At 35.6% G+C, this 24,184-nt stretch overlaps 1 protein-coding gene across 1 annotated transcript in view; it reads right to left on the bottom strand.

Moving 5' to 3' along the window:
- The window catches only part of NRXN1 (neurexin 1), a 1,127,542-nt gene that overhangs the window by 171,342 nt on the left and 932,016 nt on the right, over nucleotides 1-24,184 (bottom strand). Inside the window, 1 exon segment of the mRNA XM_027622286.2 lies at nucleotides 6,466-6,637. Within this exon segment, the coding sequence (XP_027478087.2) occupies nucleotides 6,466-6,637 (172 nt within the window).

Raw genomic sequence — 24,184 nt, 5'->3', positions numbered from 1 at the left:
ATCAGAGGAATTTTCTCTTTACTTTGTCAGAAAATTAAAAATCCTAATGTGATTGCCTTACAGTAACTGTAAGAACTTTTTGACATTAAAACAAAACAAAACAAAAATCCCAAAACCAAAACCAAAAACCCCAGGCCATTGAGAATCTATAAAAATGAGTGAGGATGAGAATGTATCATTTCTATCTCCTTTGATACAATCTCTCTGAAGCTAGGCATTTTAGGTTGGTATATTTAATATACTGCTGAATAAAACGTTCATTATGTTTCATCAAGAAAAGCCCCCAACATCAGAAAAACTGAGCACCATGAAAGAAGGTAATTAGCACTGGAAAAGTCAGAGTTTTTGTCACTAAGTCTATCTAACATAGCTACAGTATTTGAAGTTTCAGATATTTCATAGTATGTAAGCTTTACTTCGGAAATTTTTAGTTTGTAAACAGTTAACTACATCAAATAGAAGCCAAACATTATATATTCACATGAATATTCACGCATGCACATAAGGATATTTTGACTAAAAATGATGAGCAAAAGACAGTGTTTTTACATAGAAATTGAAGGAGGAAACTGGATTTATTCAATAATTATTTAAGTAGCCTACTATGTGACAAGTCCTGATTATCATGTCTTCTGCTGGACTCTACCAAAAACTGGTTGTTTACTCAAAGAATGATTCGAGTCTTCTCTATGATTTTATCATTTTCCATAAGAAAGTTATATTTTCACTGCCTTACTTTTTGTAGAAGGGAGACAAAATTCACTCAAACATTTCCCATATCTAATACATTTAACCAAGACATCTGACAAATCTATTAAGGTACAGTTTTTCTCCCAAATAATCCTTAAGTATCTCTAACACCTGAATCCTCTAATGACTCACTCCTCTTCTGGCTACTGAAATCAACTGAGAAATAAAGATAGCAAATGAATAAACACATAAAGTTTGAAATCATGTTAACTTAAAGGTTGAGTGCTGCAGGAACAGTAAAATAGTGATGATTCATAATGGGTCACTTAATTTGCTAATAATGCTTTAAAAGTGAGGTTAAAAAATAATCAGTGCCTACTAATGAGTATTATTGACCCCAAAGTTTAGTGATAACAAAATAACTATGGTTTCTCTAAGAAAATTATTGTTCCATGTGTTATTATTTTTTAGCACTCATAAGATTTGTGTGTACATGCATCTGTGTTGGTCAGCAGAAGTAATAGACTGTGACATGGACCAATATACACAATTATGACCAATCATGTAAGTCTTCATATTTAGCAATGAAGAGTATACCTTGCTACACTGAAGTATACATCTAATGGTTTCTCTTGATTTTTGTCTTCCAAAAAGTATAAAGTAAGGTACAAAGAGCTGGCAAACAAGAGTTCCCAAGTACAATTTTGACTTTACCACTAATTAGCACAGTGATTTTGATTAAATCCACTAACCTCTCCAAGGTTCCATTTTATTGTTTGAAAAATGAAGGAGCTGGAATAGAAGACCTTTGAAGTTCCTTCTCTCCTTCAAATGCTATGATCACAAATGAGGTAGATTTTTTCAATTACATCATACATAGCAAAAATTCTGTTAAAGCTAAATAAAAACACCAAGATCATCAAATCGACCAACACTTAGTACCAACTAGGAATCTTTAAATGATGGAATAGCTCAAATAGTCAATAATTACTGATGACTTAAACTAAAATTCAATCAATCAATCTAAACTAAGTATATAGAATTTAAAGGGACATCATCACTATGACTTTCCTGAGCTCTGAAATGTCTTACCAATTTTTGAAGATGAAAACAAAGTCAAAGTTTAGAGATAATACCCATAAGATCTTTGAGCCAAACTGAATAATCATGTGAAAAATATTGACACCATCTCTATAGAGTCTTTCCTTCGGCTATTCCTCTCTTTCTTTCAAATTTTCCTATTAAATGATCTTCTTTGTTAAATCATCACAGACCACCATTTTCTCCTTTTTAAAAACTCTGTATCAATTAAACTCTTCACTAGTAATTTTGAAGTTGACCCATTTTATTTGACATTAGTTAACGTTTCTGAATCCTTCTTGTCTCCCCAAATGTCTAAACTCTTAGCAAGGGAGAACCATGTCTCTGACTTCTCTATTCATTCCTACCACAGGTTTTCATTTCATTGTTACTTGGTGCAGTCTGATGACACACTGCAGCAACAGAATGTTGAAAAATTGCTGGTGAGAAAGACAGACAGACAGACAGAAAGACTAAAAAGTAAAAATGACTCTCCTATTCAATTGAAAACCAGCTCTTCTATTGTATTCTGTATTAATTCTCTATTTTCTATCACCCTACTTTAGGGTATCTTTTGATATCTGGACTATTTAATAACTTTCTAAATATGTTCTGTCTCTATCTTTTCCTGCTAGTCTCATTAACATAAATGCATGCCATCCTCTAAATAAAAATCTAGCCTTTCAAGGCTAGACCCAAATCAAGTTTCCTATTTTTTTCATATTATTACTAGACAACTTACTCAAAATGGCTTCTTCTTCCTTGGAACATATTTTCCTTTTTTTTTTTTTTTTGGTATTTCTTAATCAGAAGTTAACCAAATATTATATGATAACTCTTGTATTTTCTCACATAGTATGTTTTTAATCTCCAACACTTCTTATGTATCTCTGTAACCAGATGGTAAGCCTCGTATGTCCCTTTAATGTAGTACCTATCCTCTAAACACTTGTTGATTTGATGTGTTAATTTGAAAGGAATAAAATGAATATTTGGCCTTGTGTAAAGGATATTTTTTGGCACACTGGTACACAAATGAACTCAAAGGTTTATCTTCAAAAGTAACTGTGATGTACCTGGAGCAATCTTTACACTGGGCATGTAAGATGATGTTAAATTCTGTGGATTAACATTATGAGTAAAGAAAAGCTATTTTTGTTGAGAGAAATTTTGCTACATAACTATAATTAGGAACAAATCAGAGATTAACGATGTATTATATTCTAGAGCTTTAACTAACAAGCGCCAATAAATGGCTTTCTCATCTTTAAATGGCTTGCAAAATATTATTCCTATTCACTGCTCCATATACAAAATATAATGGAAATTGGGTTTGCTATTCAGCAAATTCAATATTTATTCTAAAATATGAATTTTTGAGTTAAAGGAATATTTCATATACTTGAAAAGAGCATAAAATCTACCTCTACTAATTAGTTTCTCTATGAAAGCCTTCTAGACAATTACTGGGTAATACCACTGGTCAATGCTTTAGGTGCTTTTCATTAACGGTATAGCATTGCTACCAGATGAATTGCTTCATATAAAAGCGCTTGCCACAAAGCCCTATAATGGAAGGTTAAGTGCTATACTTAATTACTAATTTCAATCCTTATTATCTATATTTTGCAGTGCAGGCACTTTAAAAGGAACCAAATATAGTCTGTTGGTTCCTGCTTCTCTGATCATAGGATTTGGTGGTAAAAGCATTAGTCTAGCTGATTTTCTAATGAAGAGTAACAACAACAAAAAACTTTTAAAATAAAAATAGTCTTACCACAAACCAATATAAAAGAGATATACTAGACATTTCTATTGACTCATACGTAAAATCACTTTGTTCTAAAAACTTTAAACTAGATGACATATACTTTTAAATTTGTATTCAGCCCTCATGGCATTGTTACAGTTAAAGCTCCAAAAGAAAAAGGTATTTGAAATTTTCATGGTTTATTTCCTATCTCAACATCATGCTGAAATGCACATAGAACAGATGATTAATAAAATACTTGATAACAGCAATGGTGATTCCCTGAGTTCTTTACATATCGATCATTAACTTTTTTTATGTATATATTGAAATTCCCCACAGGTGCTCTCACATTCTTGAGGACAGAGTCTGCGTTTTACTCTTGCTTTTATCTTTCATAATAACTGCAACTTTGCTCACTCTTGATTAATCAATATTATCGAAAATACTTTTTAATGAAAGGGCACATAGAATCTTTGACTAATATAAAAGAGGTTGCATCTAAAATAACTATTTCTAAAGATTTAGTCCTTAATTATCATGATATTGCCAGCTTCTGATTTTTAAATATATTTTACATTGTTCCCTATAATGAGCATCCATTTAATTGGTAAATATACATTGTATATGTTAAACAAATATTAGTCTAGAAAAATATAGAAATATTTGTTGACTTAATAAATCTACTGCCCCAATCTCAGCTACTAGTATTCAAATTGGACACTGGCTTGCCACAAGAAAAGATCATATCTTTTTTGAACTATACCTCGTACATAGTATCTAGTATGTGCACAATTAAAGGATTCCCAATCAGATACAATATATCAAAGAGGTATACAAATTAAAAAAAAAAAAACATAAAATATTTACCCAAATGCCTTAATGCATTAGAAAACTAGATTCTGGCTATCTATGCTTGGGAAATGCATACTATATTTCTCTTTGAGAGATGCATAATGGGTATTGATAAAGTCCAAGTATACATATTTTAAACTTAGTAACCCATATTTTCCCAAACTAACTTCAGGGTGTGACTTCCTCTCTCCCCTCAGAGGTCAGCATTAGCATTCTCTAGAGCAGAGTTCTTACAGATAGCAGTACGGAAAGTGTGACAAGAGTAAAAAGTTACTAAAATGAAATAATTTTAATAATTTAGCTGGTGAAACAATGCTAGGCTTCAAGGAGCAACTGCCACACTGTAATAGCAAGGGGATTTGTCAATTTACATGTCCAGCTCTACTATTCACAGACACAACACCCCCAGAGACAGGGCCTAGACCTTATCCTACTTTACATCTTTGTGTCCAGGGCAATAACTTCCTCTCAGGAAACAGTTATTGATTAATCCGTGTTTTAGGAAATTCACCAATTTACTTTTCCATAATTTCACGGAGGCTGTAGTTTTTATGAAAAATGCCTTTGTATTAGGATTTCAGTAAATTCAATGAGGTATTAGCAGGGACTGTATGACACTGTGTGCATATTTAAGTTACTTTCCTTCCAAATCTTCCATTCCTTCATCTTATTACAGATGGTAAAAGAAGGTGTACATTCTCATAACTGTAGAGTAAAATCGGGATAATTCCCAGGACATCAATTTGGCAAATATTTATTGACTACCTACTATTTGCCAGTATTATAATGGGCACTGGACATATTGTTAACGTGCTTGCTTCTGAATTTTGTCATAGACCTGGATTTTTTTATTATACTTAATTCAGCAAATATTTGCAGAACACCAAGTTTACAGAATAGGCCTGAAATGAGGCTTGAAGATGTAGATATTTTTTAAATCCACAAAGGTCCAGAAGGGCAACACAGACATTTCATTAGACAGTTCCTAATTGTGAGTCAGTACCAAGAAAAATTACTCTTTATTTAATAAGTTAGTTATTTCCTCAAATTATTTCTGCCAAGAAACAAAAACTTATAACAGAGGCTTATGCACATTTTGGTAATCATTTTTACTGTACAAAATGGAAACTTCTTTTTATATTCTTTCTTTATGCTGTGCTATAAATCTGTTGTACAGGTCAGTTGTATCTAAAAGGGGAGCAGAGAGAAATGAAGCTGATATTTTTAGCAATCTCTTTGTACTAAAATATAAAGATGATAATAAATGAAGTAAAATAACAATTATACTTTTAATTTGTATTTTACTTAAAAACAACATGATTTTTTTAATTGAGACTATATGCAACCCCAAGTAACACTGGTTTAAATTTCTAATCTATTGCTTTTGTTTCAATAACATAGAACTGACAAAGCTGATTAACAATGAAAAAGGTAATTTTTATTTTACCAATAATAGCTTGACATTCATTTTATAGACTTAAAATAAGTAATGCTAGTGTCAGAGAGTCCTTGTGAAACTCCCATATGGTTATATGACAGTGAAAATAAATTTCAGTTAGTTACATGTTTTTATAACTGGTGATTTATAGTACTATATATTGTTCCTTTACTATTTCTCTGTTTGTCCCATGGTCCTCTTGCACCTTTCATGAGTTTCAGCTCTGCACCACCATCAAAGGAACCACCTGGTCCTATTTTCTTTCAGAGAAAACTGTGTAATATCCCTTCTTTGAGTTTTAAATTTTAACTTTGTTACTTTTGACAAAGCCTTTCCTTTGTTCAAATGCAAAGATCCAGTAAAAAGAGCTTTGACATGTTGTGCCTTTTATGTGTGCATTTTTCTGGTTTCACTGATGTCCTGAATTTTGCAAACGATACTGTGTGCCTTCAAGTTCTCCTACAAAATGTCATTTGTACACTGTATCAAGAACAGTTTAGGATAGCATTACATTCACACGATTTTAAAGTCCAATAAATACTTGATGGTTTCTCAGAAAACCCACAATTTGGTGAAACGGACGCAAAATAGTGCTTTGTTTTCCAGTTTGCTTTCCATAAAATCTTCTCCCAGTACACAATCACTGGCTTACCTGCAGGGTACCGCTCGATCACTGGCCAGCTGTCCACCTGTAACGTGGCATTGCCACCACTCCTCGTAAAACGGACTACATGGTATTTCCCATCGTTAATGATTGCATTGGACTCCTCAATGGCGATGTCATCTGTTCCAACATTAAATTTAACTCCAATTTTTCCTTGGTGCTGGAAGGGAGGAGGGGACAAAAAGTTGTATGAAGTTATACTAATTAGTCAGCGTTTAATAAGAATTAAGTATAGGAACAAGACAAGAATGTCCACGCTTGCCACTTTTGTTCAATATAGTATTGGAACTCCTAGCCACAGCAATTAGGCAAGAAAAAGGAATAAAAGGCATCCAAATTGGAAGAAAGAAGTAAAACTGTCACTATTTGCAGATGATATATTATATATAGAAGCCTAAAAAAATTCCATAAAAAAACTGTTAGAACTAATAAACAAGTTCAGTAAATTTTCAGGATACAAAATCAGAAGACAAAAATCTCTTGTTTTTCTTTACACTAATAATGAACTATCAGAAGGAGAAATTAAGAAAACAATTCCATTTACAATTATATCAAAAAGAATAAAATGCATGGGTATAAATTTGACCAAGGAGGTGAAAGACCCGTATATTGAAAACTTTAAGACATTAATGACATGAATTGAAGAAGACACAAATAAATGGAAAGAAATTCCATGTTCATGGATTAGAAGAATTAATATTGTTACAATGTCCATACTACCCAAAGCATTATACAGATGCAATGCAATCCCTGTTAAAATTCCAGTGGTATTTTTCACAGAAATAGAGCAAAGAATCATAAAATTTGCATGGAACCACAAAACACCCTGACTAGCCAAACCAATCTTGAGGAAGAAAAACAAAGCTGGAGACATAAGGCTCCCTCATTTCAAACTATATTACAAAGCTATGGTAATTAAAACACTATGGTATTGGTCTTAAAAACAGATACACAGATCAATGAAATAGAATAGAGAGACCAGAAATACACCCAACACATATATGACCAATTAATTTACAACAAAGGAGCCAAGAATTTATAATGGGGGAAGAACAGTCTCTTCAACAAATGACATTGGGAAAACTGGACAGCCACATGTAAAAGAATGAAAATGGACCACTATCTTACACCATATACAAAAATTAACTTAAAATGTCTTAAAGACTTAAATATAAGACCTGAAACCATAAAAAACCTAGACGAGGGCGCCTGGGTGGCTCAGTTGGTTAAGTGACTGCCTTTGGCTCAGGTCATGATCCTGAAGTCCCGGGATCGAGTCCCACATCGGGCTTCCTGCTCAGCAGGGAGTCTGCTTCTCCCTCTGACCCTCTTCCCTCTTGTGCTTGCTATCTCTCATTCTCTCTCTCTCTCAAATAAATAAATAAAATCTTTAAAAAAAAAAAAAACCTAGACGACAACACAGGCAGTATGCTCCTTGATATAGGTCTTGGTGATGATTTTTTTTTTTGACATCTTATTTTATTTTATTACTGTTATGTTAATCACCACACATGACATCATCAGTTTTTGATGCAGTGTTCCATGATCCATTGTTTGCGTATAACACCCAGTGCTCCATGCAGAACATGCCCTCTTTAATACCCATCACCAAGCTAACCCATCCCCCACCCCCTCCCCTCCAGAACCCTCAGTTTGTTTCTCAGAGTCCATAGTCTCTGATGGTTCATCTCCCCCTCTGAATTCCCCCCTTCATTTTCCCCTTCCTACTATCTTCTTCTTTTTTCTTAACATATAATGTATTATTTGTTTCAGAGGTACAGTTCTGTGATTCAACAGTCTTGGTGATGATTTTTTAAAATCTCACACCAAAAGCAAAAATAAATAAGTAGGACTATATCAAACTTAAAAAACTCCACAGCAAAGGAAACCATCAACAAAATTAAAAGACAACCTACTGGATGGGAGAAAATAACTGCAAATCATGTATATGATAAAGTGCTGACATTCAAAATGTGTAAAGAACTCATACAATTCAATAGTAACAAAACAAACAACCCAATTTAAAAATGAGCAAAGATTTAAATAGACATTTTTCCAAAGAAGACATACAGATGGCCAACCGGTATATAACAAGATGCTCAACATCATAATCATCAGGAAAATGTAAATTAAATCCACAATGAGATATCACTTCATACCTGTTTGAATGGCTATTATCAAAAGGTAAGAAATAAAAAGTGTTGGTGAGGACTGAAGAAAAGAAAACCCTTTGCACTGTTGATGCGAATGTAAATTGGTACAACCACTATGGAAAACGGTATGGAGGTTCTTTGAACAATTAAAAATAGAACTGTTATATGATCCAGCAATTCCACTTCTGGGTATATATCCAAAGGAAAGAAAAATACTAATTCAGAAAGATATATGCACCTCGTGTTCACTGTAGCAATACTTATAATAGCCAAGATATGGAAAAAACCTATGGATCCATAGATGGATGAATGAATAAAGAAATCATGGTGTATATATAAGGGAATATTATTCAGCCATTAAAAATGACATGTTCCCATTTGCAACAACATAGATAGACCTCAAGGGCATTGTGCTAAGTGAAATAAGTCAGAGAATGACAAATACTGTATGATCTCTCATATGTGGGATTTAAAACAAACAACACACCAAGTTTGTAGGCACAGAGAATAGATTGGTGACTGCAAGAAGCAGGGGATGAGGGGTGGAAGAAATGGGTGAATTGTTGTTTTTTTTTCTGGTTTAGTTTAAATAAATTAAATAAAAAGTAAAAGCAGAGATTCAGAGATAAATGTGTGTGTGTATAATATCACTTGTGTATGTGTGTGTGTGCATAATATCACGTGTGTGTGTGTGTGTGTGTGTGTGTAATCACTTCCCTTAAGATAGTCATGGTTCAGTTAAGTTCATCTTGGGTTCTTTTCTAACTATATATTATTTAGGTCCTCTAAGAGGCATTTTCTCTTGTCATGTTGTTACCCCCCACTCACCTTCCTACTCCCTGTTCTAGGAAACCACAACTTTAAAAAAATTACATACAGTGTCTTGTTCAAGAACATTATTCAGACAACAACTGCTTTTCTCCAATTTTACTTTTGAAAAATTCATGTACTAGAAGCAAGATTCTTGACATTTGGGTCAATCTGGAGCATCTCTTTCATGGATGACGGATATGCCAATAAAAACACTTTCAAGAGAACTCCCAGAGGTTGCCACAGAAAAGGTGCACAGCTGCCTGTGTGGAAGGGCATCCTGTCATGTCTCTAACATAGTTCCTTTACTCCACTCTTTCCATCCCCCCCTTCAAAAGGCTTGAAGTTATCTATTTTAATAACTGGTAAAATTGCAGCAATTAAGTCTGTTTAGAGCCAAATGATAAATACTCAAAAAAGAGGAAAGCATTCTCAAGGTTATGGGGCACATGGACAGGCATTTAGTGAATACAGTTTCTTAGTCCTTATTCACAAAAAGAGTCATCAAACGTTAAGAGCCCGAAACTTACTCAATTTCTTTTTACAGATGATGAAACTATGACACAGGATGGTACAATGACTTGTTCAAGGTCAGGTAACTTAATAGACAGGTAGTAGAACTAGAATTCAGTCCCTCATTTTTGGTTTCTATCTAAGCCAAGATGCAGTTATCTACAATTAACTACCTCTCTGAATTATGCAAAGCAGCATTAAAATCATTCTAAATGCAAAGTTTGTTGCTGTTAACTCTAGAATGTCATACTGTGAGATACCAAAGAGAACAGTGTGCTTACGTCCTCTGCCTCTGAGAAACGTTCTCTAACAGCTCGACCACGAGCTCAGCTGATTAGTAAAGCATATGGATTTGCCCTTAATCAGTAGCACAGAATACCCGCACTGCAGGCCCCCCTCAGAGTACATAACCTCAAACTGTCTTCAGCTCACCTTTCAACAAACCTCAGTTGAGAGGAACAACATGGGGGAGGAGGGGTCTAAAGGACATAAAATCTATCCATTCCTGTAGAAATTTATAATCAGAATATCAGAAAACCTGAAGATTTGGACCGCATCCTCTTAACCTCTCACTGGTTTCCCATCATTGAACTAGGTGGCAAGAGTATGGCATCAGCTTACACTCTGAGTTATTTTGAGAAAATCTTGTACAAAACCGCAACAACTAAATGGAAGTATCTGAAGATGTTATTTGGGACATTGCTCGTTGTACCCTTCATACTGATACGCAAAAGGTCCCCGTTTTTCTTTTTCTGCTTCTTACTATCTATAAAGGATCTCTTTCTTATAATAAGTGAGCATGGACTTTAAAAATTGTGTGTTTTGTTTTGGGTTTGATAGGCAATACGACTTAAAGTCATATTTCCTTTTTAACTTTGGTTCTTGGGAAACTCAAAATCAAAGAGTAGGGCAATTTTAAAAGCTACATAGACTTCAGGTGTACTGTTTTCCCCTAGACTTATTTTTAATGTCTACCATATTTCTTATAATCCCTATTTTAAAATATATACCATTGTAAGTTATTTGGGTTTTCTGTGGAATCATTCCAGGGATAAACAAACAGCAGGATTCTCATGAAAACTAAAATTTTATGCAAGGGCCTGTGGAGATATTTTTTAGACTTTTTTTTCCGCACAGGTCTTTTGTGCAAGCAACCATTATTTCCTGATTTTGGTAGAATTCCAATTTGCTCATTTTCAGTAAATTATTTCACGTGGTATATATTTTTAACACATGTGTGATATAGCTTCACGGGGGGGGGAGGGATGTTAAGAACCTTATTTAAGAGATTTGTTGTTATCTTTATTTAACAAACACCTTTATAGTGTTCTGAGGACTTTACAAATATTAACTCTGGTATTTCTCATAACAGCCCCATGAAAAAGGTACTATTTTATCTCCATGTGACAGATGAGGAAACTATAGCACAGAGTGATTAGGTAACTTGGCTAAGGTCAGGCAGCTAGAAAGAGAAAAGCTGTGATTCAGACCCAAGCAGTCTCGCTCTAGAGTTTGTGCTCCTAATGATTACACTAGGCTGAATTTTTTTTTCTGTATGTATTTATTTATTTTTAAATTTTTTATTATGTTATGCTAATCACCATACATTACATCATTAGTTTTTGATGTGAATTTGAGGAATATTGGGTCATCCTATAACTGCAGTTAGCAGATTTGGTTAATCTAGGTGTCCTTTGCTACTATTTTATCTTTCCTGCTAGAGTAGGAACACCACCAGGCCTCATACTGTGCTTTGAAGACTGTACATATGTATCAATCAATATGTGTTTAAAATAATTTTATAGGGGACAGTAGCAACTGATTTGTAGATGTTATAGAATGTTAAAATGGACAATTTTTTTCTCAATTTCAAGATGATAATAAGTCAAAAAACAGATTGCTACTCCTATTCTACACAATAAGGTACAAGGCTTGCAAAGGAGAACACTGACAACTGTTTTTGGGACCCTGAATTAAGTACCTATTTTCAGATCATTAAAGAGGCGAGAAAGGCCAAGAAGAGATGGATAACTGGAAGATTTTTGGAGACAACTAGGCTGTGCTGTGATTTGTATGGAAGGTTACTTTTCTCTTACCTCAAGTGCAGGGGAACGTGACTTCAAGGAAACATCTCAGAAAGTTTGATACTCATCTCCTGGAACTTGGGGCAATGGTTGGGGTAGTCAGCAATCCCACTTGCTCCTTCCTGGGTTTGGACTGTTGTTTGAGAAATCATCAAGTGAGGGGACTGTGGTTGGCTGTTGCTCTGATACCAGAGCAAAGACATATTACTGCACCTGTGCATCAGAGTTTGTTAGAACAAATGACACGTGAGCACTGCCCACAGACCATGGGTTAGAGGGCCAGCACAGAACTGTGTTGTATCACATCCGAGAGGGCCACTGGTAGGGCTGGGGTGGGGGGTGGTAAGCGGTGAAGACAACTCAAGAGAAAGAACCTGAAGTTGCAATGGTGGGTGGTCAGGGACTAAGGCAGAAATTCTAAATAGCCACATGAAGGAGGTACATTTCGCTACCTCAAGGGAATTGCAGGTAAAGAAGGTCCAATGATGTGGTTAAAAGCACTAAAGAACCCACTAAAATGCTCCCTAAAAGTGTCCCCCTGAGTCAGTTTCCAGTATAGGCTAAACCCAGCTAGATGGCTTCTGTCGGATTAGCCAAGATCAAAGAGGACCCTTACCTCCTCTTCCTTTTCCTGCTTCATGTCTTGAGGCGTCAGGAAGGAAGGAAAGAAGCAAACATCACTAAAACAAGAGGAGAAACAACCCCATCCCCTAAATCCCCTCATCCCGTGCAACTAGCAGCTCCAAGGCAGCCCAAGCAGGGCTAATAAACTGGCTTTAACTGAAATTGTACTTATTATTACAAAGGAGTGAACTCAAGTTACTTTCTATGAGTAAAGATGAGTGGATGACTTTTTTACTATCCAAGAGTGGCAAAAGTAGTGTCGAGACTTTCCCTGGACTTCCCTGGAGTCAGGAAGAAATATTCCACAGGACACCAGATTTAAATTCCTGTTGTACTGTAGGAATCAGCTCTTTTAACATAACAAGTGCGTGAAGATATTCCTGTTGCATTGTAGGAATCAGCCCTTTCACCATAACAAATGCATGAAGATATTTGTTACTCTGGAGTTGTCCACTGTTCTAGGGTTTCTTCTATTACAGACATGTTTCTTATCCCAGGATAGACTGAAAGAAATTCTGAAAGTTCCCTACTTGGTCTGATAGGAAGGCCACAATAGTCTCTTATTATCAGAGTTCTAATTATTAACGAGATTCAAGTTCAGTGAATAGAAGCATTACAATGCTAAAGTTATAAAATGTACAAACTCTGAAAAAAAATCCCTTTACTTTGTCCCTAACTTTTTCAGCAAAATGAAATGTAAAATGCATATTTTCTAGGATATAGAAATCCCCAGATTCTGCAGGGATTCATTTCTTGCAACATAATAAAAAAAAACTATTAAGGAACAATGGGGCTTGGTGATGCTTGGAGAGTTTCTGACTTTTAATCTATGCCCATCTTTTCCTGGATATGTTGATTTGGTCCTTTGACTTCCAAAGCCTTTAATATTTCATGAATTCAAACTCTAGTCAGCTAGAACAGAACTGAATACCACCAAAGTAGGTTCAGACAACAGATTCCACATGAAATCAGACATAATTTACCCGACCGAGGCTGCATCAAGCCATAAAGTCCATTTTTTCCCTGAAAACAAATGAATTAAAAATGCACATAAAAGGGCACCTGAGTTGCACAAGTGGTTAAGCATCCGACTCTTGACTCTGGTTTCGGCTCAGGCCATGATGTCATGGTTGTGAGATCGGAGCCCGTGTCAGGCTCCGCGCTCAGCTGTCTGCTTAGGACTCTCTCTTTCTCTATCCCTCCTCAATTGCGATCCCTCCCTCCCCCGGCTCGCACTCACTCTCTCTCTTTAAAATAAATAAATAGATCTTTAAAAATGCACATAAACCACACAATATTAATATGAAGCATATATAGAGGACCAGTATTTATGATTCCATTCAGAAACTGTAAATATTCTCAAAACACACCCTTCCTATAATGACAGAATAGCAAGTCATTTCAATTATATAAACAATAAAACTCACTAAACTTTCTTGCCAATGGATAATTACAATTTAGAAGAATCCATTTCAAATTCTTATTCTCTGGGATTAAATGTGATTGTCTCTGGCAAATTCTCATGAATATTGTATTAGCAAAACCAGCAGTAATTTCACTGGACATGTACTGATCTTTCAGCATTGTATCTCCCTTGAAATAGATAACTGGCTCACATATAATTTCAAAAATCTATTATGAGAATATCAGTAACAAGGCATTTATAACTTAATGAAGTTTTTCCATGGATTCATTAAATAAATAGTGACAAAGGTAATTATTGATTTTTCTTCACAAAAGCTCATTTCTGGATAAGGATTATATTATTAAACCAAGTTAAAAGGAAACATCGAAGATGACACTGGAAAGGAACTTGAAAGTTCTAGCAAATGGCACCATAGTTTCATGCACCTTTTAATTCCATCTGTAATCACGTATTCACTTGAAAATATTTATTTTAACCAAGATTATGATTTAATGGTGTACTTGATATCTTGGGCATACTTCAAGCAAGATGTCTATATGTTACAGATGCAGATCTATTTCAATCTGTATGCATACAAAATAGGTAAAACAGAATACATAAATACAAAGATTTACCCTGTATATGGCATACAGATATGTCCACTGATTTTTTTCCCTAATCTGGGCTTGTTATGTAGAATTGTGTGGCTCAAGGAAAACAACCAAAAATGAAAGAAATTATCTTCTGTTAGTTTTATTTGTTTACCATACTTTTAGAGTACCAACAAACAAGATGAACAAGGGTGCAAGCCCGAATGGCATGTAGATCAGCAAGAAGCCTTGCTTCTGGTCTACAAGCTTCTGTTGTGCAAGACAATACAGTCCTATACTCCAGGGCCCCACTTTGGGTAAAACTGACAATGTCTTCAAATACACTGAATGCTTATGCTCCTTTCAGAATACAGAACAACTCCCATGGTCCAATTTTACATCGTCAACTGAAATCGGAGGCAGGTTGAATGTTATGTGGCTCCTCCAGAGACTAATCCTTACCAGGGAACAGAGGTTATAAGGCCTGAGGGGGACTCTGGGGCCTATAGTCACTGTTGCTGGAATAAGTAACACCACAGAGTGTGTCAGGCAGCCACCTGTTCTCTCACCTCGAAACAGACAGACTTGGGTAATTGCGAATTTAACCCAAATGCATTTCCAAATGAATGATTAAGAGGTCTTCCTATCTGGTAGAGACTGTGTTTACCAATCTAGATATATTTTTGCTCTAGTTCCCTCAACCTGGATCTGAGCTGGAAATGCACTACCACCTCCCCCTAAATAAAACGCACACACATTATCATCATTTCAAGAACAAAAAGGTACTGCTGCCTTGTCTCCCACTTTTCCCACTGGATAATATTTTTTATTCATTTAGCTAATAAAAAGTGGAATATTGACATGCATCTTGCATTGGGCTAAATGTGTAGACAGTACAAATATGTAAAGTGCGTTCTCTGTCCCACAGGAAGTTTTCAATCAAATCAAGACGACAAGTCATGCATGCAAATATTTACACCCATAAACCAGTTGAGGGAGCAGCAAGGAGGGGCAGGGTGCACTGTGGGGAATGCTCAAGGGCCTCAAGAAGCCTCTGAATGTGTGGCAGGAGTAAGTTAGCACGTAGACACCTGTAACACAGCTAGTGGATACCAAGGACACTCAGGGACACAGAAGATATCTTCCCTTTGTCTCGCATCTCGTTCCAGGGCCTGCACCCCAGAGTCCTCGCTGTGTGCAACACACTGAGCTCTAGACGATTTGTCACTTAAAACTCCCAGCCAACCCGAAGGCTGAGTGCTATTTTTTTCTGTCTACTCTGAGAGTTTAAATAACGTGTCCCAAATCATAATGCTAATAAATATCGGTGCTGGGACCTGACCATGGTGGAGGGGCTTTCTAAAAAAGAATGACTTCAACGGTGTCCATATACTGGGAAAAGATCTTGAAGCCAAGGTATGCTCACAGGACTGAGTCAGGAATAGGGCAATGATACCCAAGTGCATCTTTCTTTTTGGCTAATTACATTTCATAGCACCACAGAGCAGGGAACCAGAAGTGGGAGAGATCATCAGTGATGCCACTTCAGAAAGATCTCATTTAGGGGTAAGACATTCTAAGAAAAGAGTATTTCCATTTTCCCATCCAATCTCCATTAAGGGTAGTAAGCCTTTTCTAATCTGTCTCCTTTCTACAGAATGTAGAGTTCCTTTGATTCCGTGAAACTATATCCTGGACAGTGATACACCCTCCTCAAGGCTTACACACATCTCTTGGTCCTCAAAGTATCTAATACTCTGTGAAAGGCTGTGACAATCCTCCCTCAGGTACTTCTGTAGGTGTTAATTTTTATGCATCTGTTTTAATGTCTCAACTATATTATAGAGAACTTGAGAGTAGGAAAAAATACTGACTTAAGCCTCATTGAATCCTTCACAGCACTTTGCAGACCACTTGTACGTTTGTAATTTTCCAAAACTCTTTCACATACAATTTTCTTTTTTTAATTGAGATATAATATCACATATCATAAAATGTGCCCTTTTAAAATATATGCTTCTGTGGTTTTAGTATATCCACAAGGTTGTGCAACCATCACCAGTATTTAATTTCAGAACATTTTCATCACACTGCAATTTCCTTTTGATGAGATAATGCATATAAAGTTCTTAGGACTTTTATGGCTACTCAGCACCAATGAGCTATATTATTATTATTGCTCCTATTATTATTCTTCTTACATTTGGAAAACATTGTTTTGCTCCTTAGTAAGTTGATGGAAGTTAATTAAAATAATGCTTGAATTGTATAGCCATTATAGTTTAGTTAGGATACCTAAATATCTCACTGATCTTCACAACACTTGTGAAACACCATGTCTATTTTATAAATTGAGAAGCTGAAACTCAAAAAGGCCGAGACTTGACCAAAGTCAGAGCATCTATCTACCAGGTGGCTTAAGAGAGAGGATTCTAAAATCTAATCATGCTCACTTATGGGATACACTGTGCTGCCATTAGTTGTACTGAAGCAGAGACTGCTTGATTAGGCAACCTCCATGTTTCCTCCCACTTCAATGATACTATATGAAAAGCCTATATGAATGGCTAAGCACGTAGCACATGCACATGCACACACACAATTTAGAAAATACCAGTGGGGAGCCTGGGTGGCTCAGTTGGTTAAGCGACTGCCTTCGGCTCGGGTCATGATCCTGGAGTCCCGGGACCGAGTCCTATATCGGCTCCCTGCTCAGCGGGGAGTCTGCTTCTCCCTCTGACCCTCCCCCCTCTCATGCTCACTTGCTCTCATTCTCTCTCTCTCAAATAAATGAAAATCTTAAAAGAAAAATAAAAGACTTTTTAAAAAAGAAAATACTAATTTTATGAAATACATCAAAGACACTGAAATCTGAATGTGAGTTTTAGTTTTTTCAAAATTTATAAAATAGATGAACTGTAGCATTTTATTATATGTTTAAATCAGGAATTCTCTAATTTGGGAAGGGCAGAGGGAATATCCCACTAGGTCAATGTCTCAGAGTAACCTGGCATACCTTTGTAAATCATATGTGTTCTTTCCTAAGAAGTTATGACTCCTTCACTCCAGCAGGGATGGAGGGACTTGTCTTTATGAGCAAGAACTTTTGCCTTGCCAGGTATATAGAACTTGGTGTTGCGAAGTGAGAAGGGTCAAGGAGTTCTTTTGAGGATGGATAGATGCTGAGTTCCAAAGACAACACCAAGTGTTTTTAATGCCTTCCTTTCTTCATATTATCCATCTTTAGAGGAAATTAAATCAAGAATCAAAACAATATTAGGTGAAACTAGCCCATTAGGTGACTGGCTCATATATCTTTGAAAGGGGCAATAACAATGTGGATATTTGGAGATTGTCTCTATTTTGTTCGTTTCACCAGTTGAATCAAAACTAGATTATCCTTTATATTTGGAAAGACCTTCTTGAACCCTTATGAAGTTGTCCATAGTGGCCACGGGTCCAGAGATGTCATCAAGCCTTTTTCGTTGTACTTACCTGTGGTCCAAACAGCACATCTCTGCATGATACCATGCGCAATGAAGAATGAAATAAAGTTATCTGATGCTCTTGGGAATCAAAATCATCTCAATGGGATTGTTAATTTTGTATTCCCATCCACTGAAATGGTAACCACCACCAAGTAGAAATACTCATCTTTAAATGTGTCCTTATGTATAAAGAATGTGTTCTGTGATCAAGCATCTTCCCCCGAATAATAATTTTAAAAACCCAGAAATCAAACAGAGCAAAAAAAAAAAAAAAAAAAAAAAAAGGCACTGACTGGTGGCCTATGCAAAGTTTGTAATATTTCAGCGGTAATATGTCTGGTTTGGGTACTTAGCCTATGGCATCATGACAAATTCCTTAGATCTGTGCAAGAAAAGCTAGGATCCACACTGGTAAAGTTTAGCTTTGTTCAAAGTGCAGTGAGCTAATCAGATATAGCTTGTGGTGTTCTTGTTTTTTTTGTTTTTAAGTTTTTTGATTTGTCTTTTTACTGCTGTTTTAAAACCCTTGGTTGGGTGTTAGTTTTGCTCACATTTTACAGACATTCAGGAAACCGTGTGCAATAAACATTGTGTTTCAAGTGCTGATTAAAACCACAACCTTTGTTTCTCGGGTTTTCTCTGATTCCTTGTCTTTGGGCCATTACCCTGCATATTACTGCTTCCACCAGGAGCCAGATAGGCAAAGGACATTTGGCTCTATCAATTCTGCTAGCTGTTGGCATGTCTATGTAAAAAGTTTTCTCTATAAAAAAGGCTTGGGATTATTTGTGGATTTCATTTATTTGTTGTATCCCAGGACCATCATTTTTGTGGAGAGCTGACTATATAATTACAGTCGACTCTAATGTTCCAAATTTCCATAGCACAGAGTACCACATTTTTCAGACAAATAGAAAAAACATCTTTGGATGGTGATTTTAGTCCTCTGTACAGTGAATGCTACCTCAGTAACTAGGTTTTAAGCAAAATAAAACTAGCCTTTGTATTTTTTTAAATATTAAAAAAAATATCAAGAGATAAATGCAATTATTTCAATGCTTCAGTTGATGAATGTTTACGAGCTATATATGAAATGAAAAGGTCAGTATGGAAGGGATAACGTTTTTTAAAGTTGTGTTTGGTGAATCGTGACTTGCAACCAGAATAAAAATAATAACGAGATAATATTTTCAAGTGTGTTTGATGGACTGACTTTTTAATAATGCTATCTTGGTTTTCACAAGCCTCAAGCAGAGCCCTAATTGAATACATTCCAAGAGAAAAGCTAACAGTGCTACCTTTCTCCTTTTCTTTCTTATTGACTTCTAGTCCAGGACTACCTGTCTGACGTCTTCAGGAAAAGCCAATGGGTGCATATGGGCAGAGAAAAGCATTCGCCAAAGACTATTTTCTATACAATCAGCAAGGCTCTATTATTCCCAGCATAGCAAGTAATAATTTCTGCAGCCTTCAAAAATGAATCTATGTTTATGTGTGTGATTTTGGCACAACAGAGTTTTCAGAAGAGCATATAAAATCTCTAAGGTTGAAACTCCTGAAGATAATATCTTTCTTCAAACACTAACATTGCCACAAAAAATATAAAAAAATAATATAAAATAATGTTGAGAAATGATTATCAGGTGCCTATTAGGTGCAGGGTATTTCTCAAAACACTATAGCACTCTTTCTAGGGCTCAAAAATTTGTAAATGTATTTGTTGGTTGTGTTTATTTTTAAATTTTTTAAAAAAATTTTATTTATTATTTTTGGGGGGTGGAGAGAGTGAGATAGAGAAAGCATCAGAGGGGGGAGAATCAGAGGGAGAAACAGACTCCCCACTGGGTGGGGAGCCCGATGTAGGACTCAATGCTGGACTCGATCCTGAAGCTCCAGGATCACAACCTGAGCCGAAGGCAGACGCTTAACTGACTCAGCCACCCAGGCGCCTAGGTTGGTTGTGTTTAAATACATTAATTTCCCTAAACTAACTACATGATTTTCTTGCATAAATGACACTAAAATTTTGGAAAAATCTTAACACGTTTTGTCCTCAACAATCATTCATTCATTCATTCAACAAATACAAACAGACTTCTTACTATGCTGACATTTCGCTAAGTTCTGAATAAACAGTGGTTAACAAAACAGGTGGCACTGCTGCCAACATGAAGCTTAAGACCTGAATTATCTCTTTCTACATTAAAATTTATATTAGCATATAAAGTGTGCTAAGTGTCAAGAAGGAAAAAAGCAGGTGTTACAAGAGGCACTGAGTGGTTAAGGAAAGCCTCTTTGAGGAGCTAAAGATGAGAAGAAATCAGTAATGTGAGAATAAGAGTTTGCCAGGCAGAGAAAAGAATGTGTGCACAGGCCTCAAGGAACAAAAATATATAGATATAAAGACAGATGCCTTTATGGACAAATGTAGATACAGCTATAAATATAATGGATTCTTCACAGAAGCAGAGATATGTCAATTATATGAATATATGTAGGTATTATCCAGAAAGTTCACCTATAAGATAAAGGTCGGTTATGAAATTATGTATAAAAAAAACACAAAAATCTATCATTTGCACAAATAAAGCAATTAGAAAATAGCTAAACACACTTAAAAGATCTTCCAATCTAAGAATGGAAAAATATTGATATACATGTAGAACCAAACTGTATGCATCTTGACATTTATCTAGTCGTTTGTTCCTAAGTTTCATTTATCAATGTGCTTTATGAAATACAATATATAAAGACTTTCTGAATCAACAGGGACTCACCACATTTTCCAAAAGTCATTTGCTTCTACAATGTCAAAAATGATTCATCATTCTATGCTTATATTTCAAGGCCAATGTAACACATTTAGTTACTTTGTGGGTAGAATGTCTTGTTAACTTATTTCTCTAGAGAGCCTTTTTATCTTAAGATGTAGCAAGAGTTCTCTGTACACTTGCTACCTTAAACATACTGTTTGAAATTACGAGACTAGCTTTTTAAGTACCCTCCACAAACTAGTTAAAGAAGGAAAAATTTTCGCCTTTGACTCTTTTACCTCCCTGTTCACCTGGAAGGGAAAATGAACAAGGTTCAATACCCATGTCCCTAAAATGTATTTTTCCAGGTAATGAATTTCAAACAAGAGAAGGAATTCATCTAATCCTACTTCTGGAAAAATTTCAAATAAATGAAGTCAAAATATGAGTTTTTCCTATAATTTGGCCAAGAATTTTGAAGACAAAAACACACAAAGTACTCAATGATAAATAATTCACAAACATTTGAACCTGTGATAACTGTTCATTGCTATCTTCTTGAGAGCGGTAACCAGTGGAGGTTCCCTGAGGTCATCTCTTCTTACTGTTTACCTTGAAGAGCCAGAGGATATTTTGAGAAGACTATGGATTCTGATAAGAGGGTAAACATAGACTATAAGATAAATATCTGGAACTAAGTCAAATTATCAGCCTTCTACAAAGGAACACATGCTCTCTCTCTCTCTCCCTCTCTTCCTCACTGCTTTGTCACACTAGCCTTTCATTTCCATGAATGTACCATAATCTGTCCCATCTTAGGATCTTTGCTATTCTGTTTCTGTCTGGTTACCTCCTTCCTTGCTTCCTCCATCTTCAAATGATGGATCCCCTATATTTTTGGGGAAAAAGAACCTTGAGGACTTCAGAGTGGAGCTGGGCATCAAATCTGCTAAGCAAAATACAAGGCTTATCTATGGAAATGCCCTTTTGTGGAGAAAAAAACTGATTAATGTTCACCCACTGAAGTACAAAAGACACTTTAAGGTCTGTCCTGACAATACTTGAAAAGCCAGTGCCGTACAGGAAGGCCATGTCTCATCTGATTAACAGTATTCTTCAATGGACTTGGGTTATCTGTGACAAACCTTTAATCATTAAATATCACAGCAAGATTGATATGCTGTGATTTCACATCCAATTTATACACGTACCCTTCTTCAAAATGAACACAAACCAAACCTAACTAAGAAGGTAAAAATCCACTAAGAAATTAATTATTAATATCCTTCTAAGGCCAAATGGGAACCATAGCTAACTTATTCACTGTTTTGTTTTATCAGTGCCAAACTTCCCAGATGAGTGTGGATATAGAGGAAGGGCTATATTTGGCAGCAGATGCATGGTGATGATGATGATGTTGGCGATGGTGGTGGTCATGGTGATAACAGCTACCGTGCTTGAATACTTGCTATGTGCCAGGCACTCCTTCTAAGTAGTTTACAGGAGATAATGCATTAAAGTATACAATATTATTTCCAGTTATTTGATGAGGAAGCTGAGTCTCAAAACGTTTATTGACTTAACCCCAATCACCTGCCTAAGAAGTGTGAAAGCTGTGATTTGGTCTTAAGCAATCTGGTTCCATATTGTATATGCTTAGCCATACCAGTGTGCCTCTCAGAAGGAGTCCAAGATGCTAAGAAGAGATTACCATTTAGGTGTGATATCAGTAAACCTCTTGGAAAGACAGAGAAGTCAACATCCTTCTATTGTATATACCAAGCAATGTATTGATTACTTTGCAAACCCTCACTCCTTTAATCCTCACAATAACTCTTATTTGTCAGCCTTACAATCATCATGTTGAGCATATTTGAAACTCAAATCAAGTAGGAGAATTCTCTAAAGTCAGAACTAAAATATCATTAAGTTGCATCCAACACAGGTCTATCTAGTTTCAAACTCATGTTTTTCAACCACTTCATTCTATTTGCCTCTGAACATTCTTCCACACCCACTGGAAATAGAAGAGGCCACAAGAGAGTATTCTGGGGCCTCTAAAGCCTTATCATTTTATGAGGCTTATGACAAGTTTATGACAAACTTGCCAAGGTAAGAGTGAGTAGAGCACAGCAACTCTTCTTTCATGGGCATTAAATTAGTCCAGGTGTTCAGAATTACTAGCAGGCTAAATCTTCAGCCACACTAGGGCCAGAGCAGATTTTCTCATACTTCAGAAGCCCTCTGAACAGAAATGGAAGCATAATACCCTTTAGGTTTAGATATAAGTCTGAATGTCGCCAGATGCTGAAAAACTCTATGGAGGAGCACTTGGAAAAATGGCCATTGTCTTTCCTCTTTCCCCACTTGCCTGCATCCCTGTTTTTCTCTAACATCTTTTTTCCCCTCACAGCTAATAGATTTCTTTAAATCATTTTTAGTATTAGTTGTCATTTTGGGAAGATGTGCTTCAAACTTTCAACCAAATCCAATAGACTATGTCATCACCATAACAAAGCCAGTCATGAATTTTTTCTGCTAAACAAAACGTACTCAGGTGGAAAGGAAATAAGAAACTTAGTTGTAGTTTCCCCTAGTGATATACCCAATATTTAAAGAGAAATATTAACAACTTTCCAGCAGGTCAAGGCTTCCAAATGTCACAATCAATAATCAAATAGATATAGATCTGAATTTTGTAACCAGTTTGCATGTATCAAAAAAAGCTTTGTATAGTACTGTTATATGAAATCTTTAAATGGTTTTAGAAGAAATGAAGTATCATTATTTTTATATCACAATAGTATAGATAATTTAATAAGTAGTGTTGCTGAACTTTGAAATATGAATTGACCTAATGGAAGTATTCTTCTTTTATAATTTTTCAACTTAGTTAACTTTCCAGGTCATGATTAGAAATGTTATTAGTCTTGTTTCTTATCCTATCTCATTTAACCCCTCTCTTAAAAATAAATTAAAATATATATATATATATATATATATATATATATATATATATATATATATAAAATGACCATGTCTCATATCCTTTTAACATTCTCCTTCCATGGATATTTAAAGTTTTCTATTAATAAATCAAAATTCTTCAAATTATTTAATTTTTATCTTCGTTGTTTGAAACCAGCCTCTCAATCACTGTCATCTTCTCTTTCTCTGTAAACATATAAGCATGGGTCTAGTTTTTAATGATACCCCCTTTTGAATTTGAGCTAATTTTATCCAAGATACTGCCCAAGAGTGTCAGCTCTGTGAGAATACTTCACGCA

Source organism: Zalophus californianus, chromosome 8 (assembly GCF_009762305.2).
Source record: "Zalophus californianus isolate mZalCal1 chromosome 8, mZalCal1.pri.v2, whole genome shotgun sequence".
NCBI lineage: Eukaryota > Metazoa > Chordata > Mammalia > Carnivora > Otariidae > Zalophus > Zalophus californianus.
This window is presented reverse-complemented; position numbering and strand designations above follow the sequence as displayed.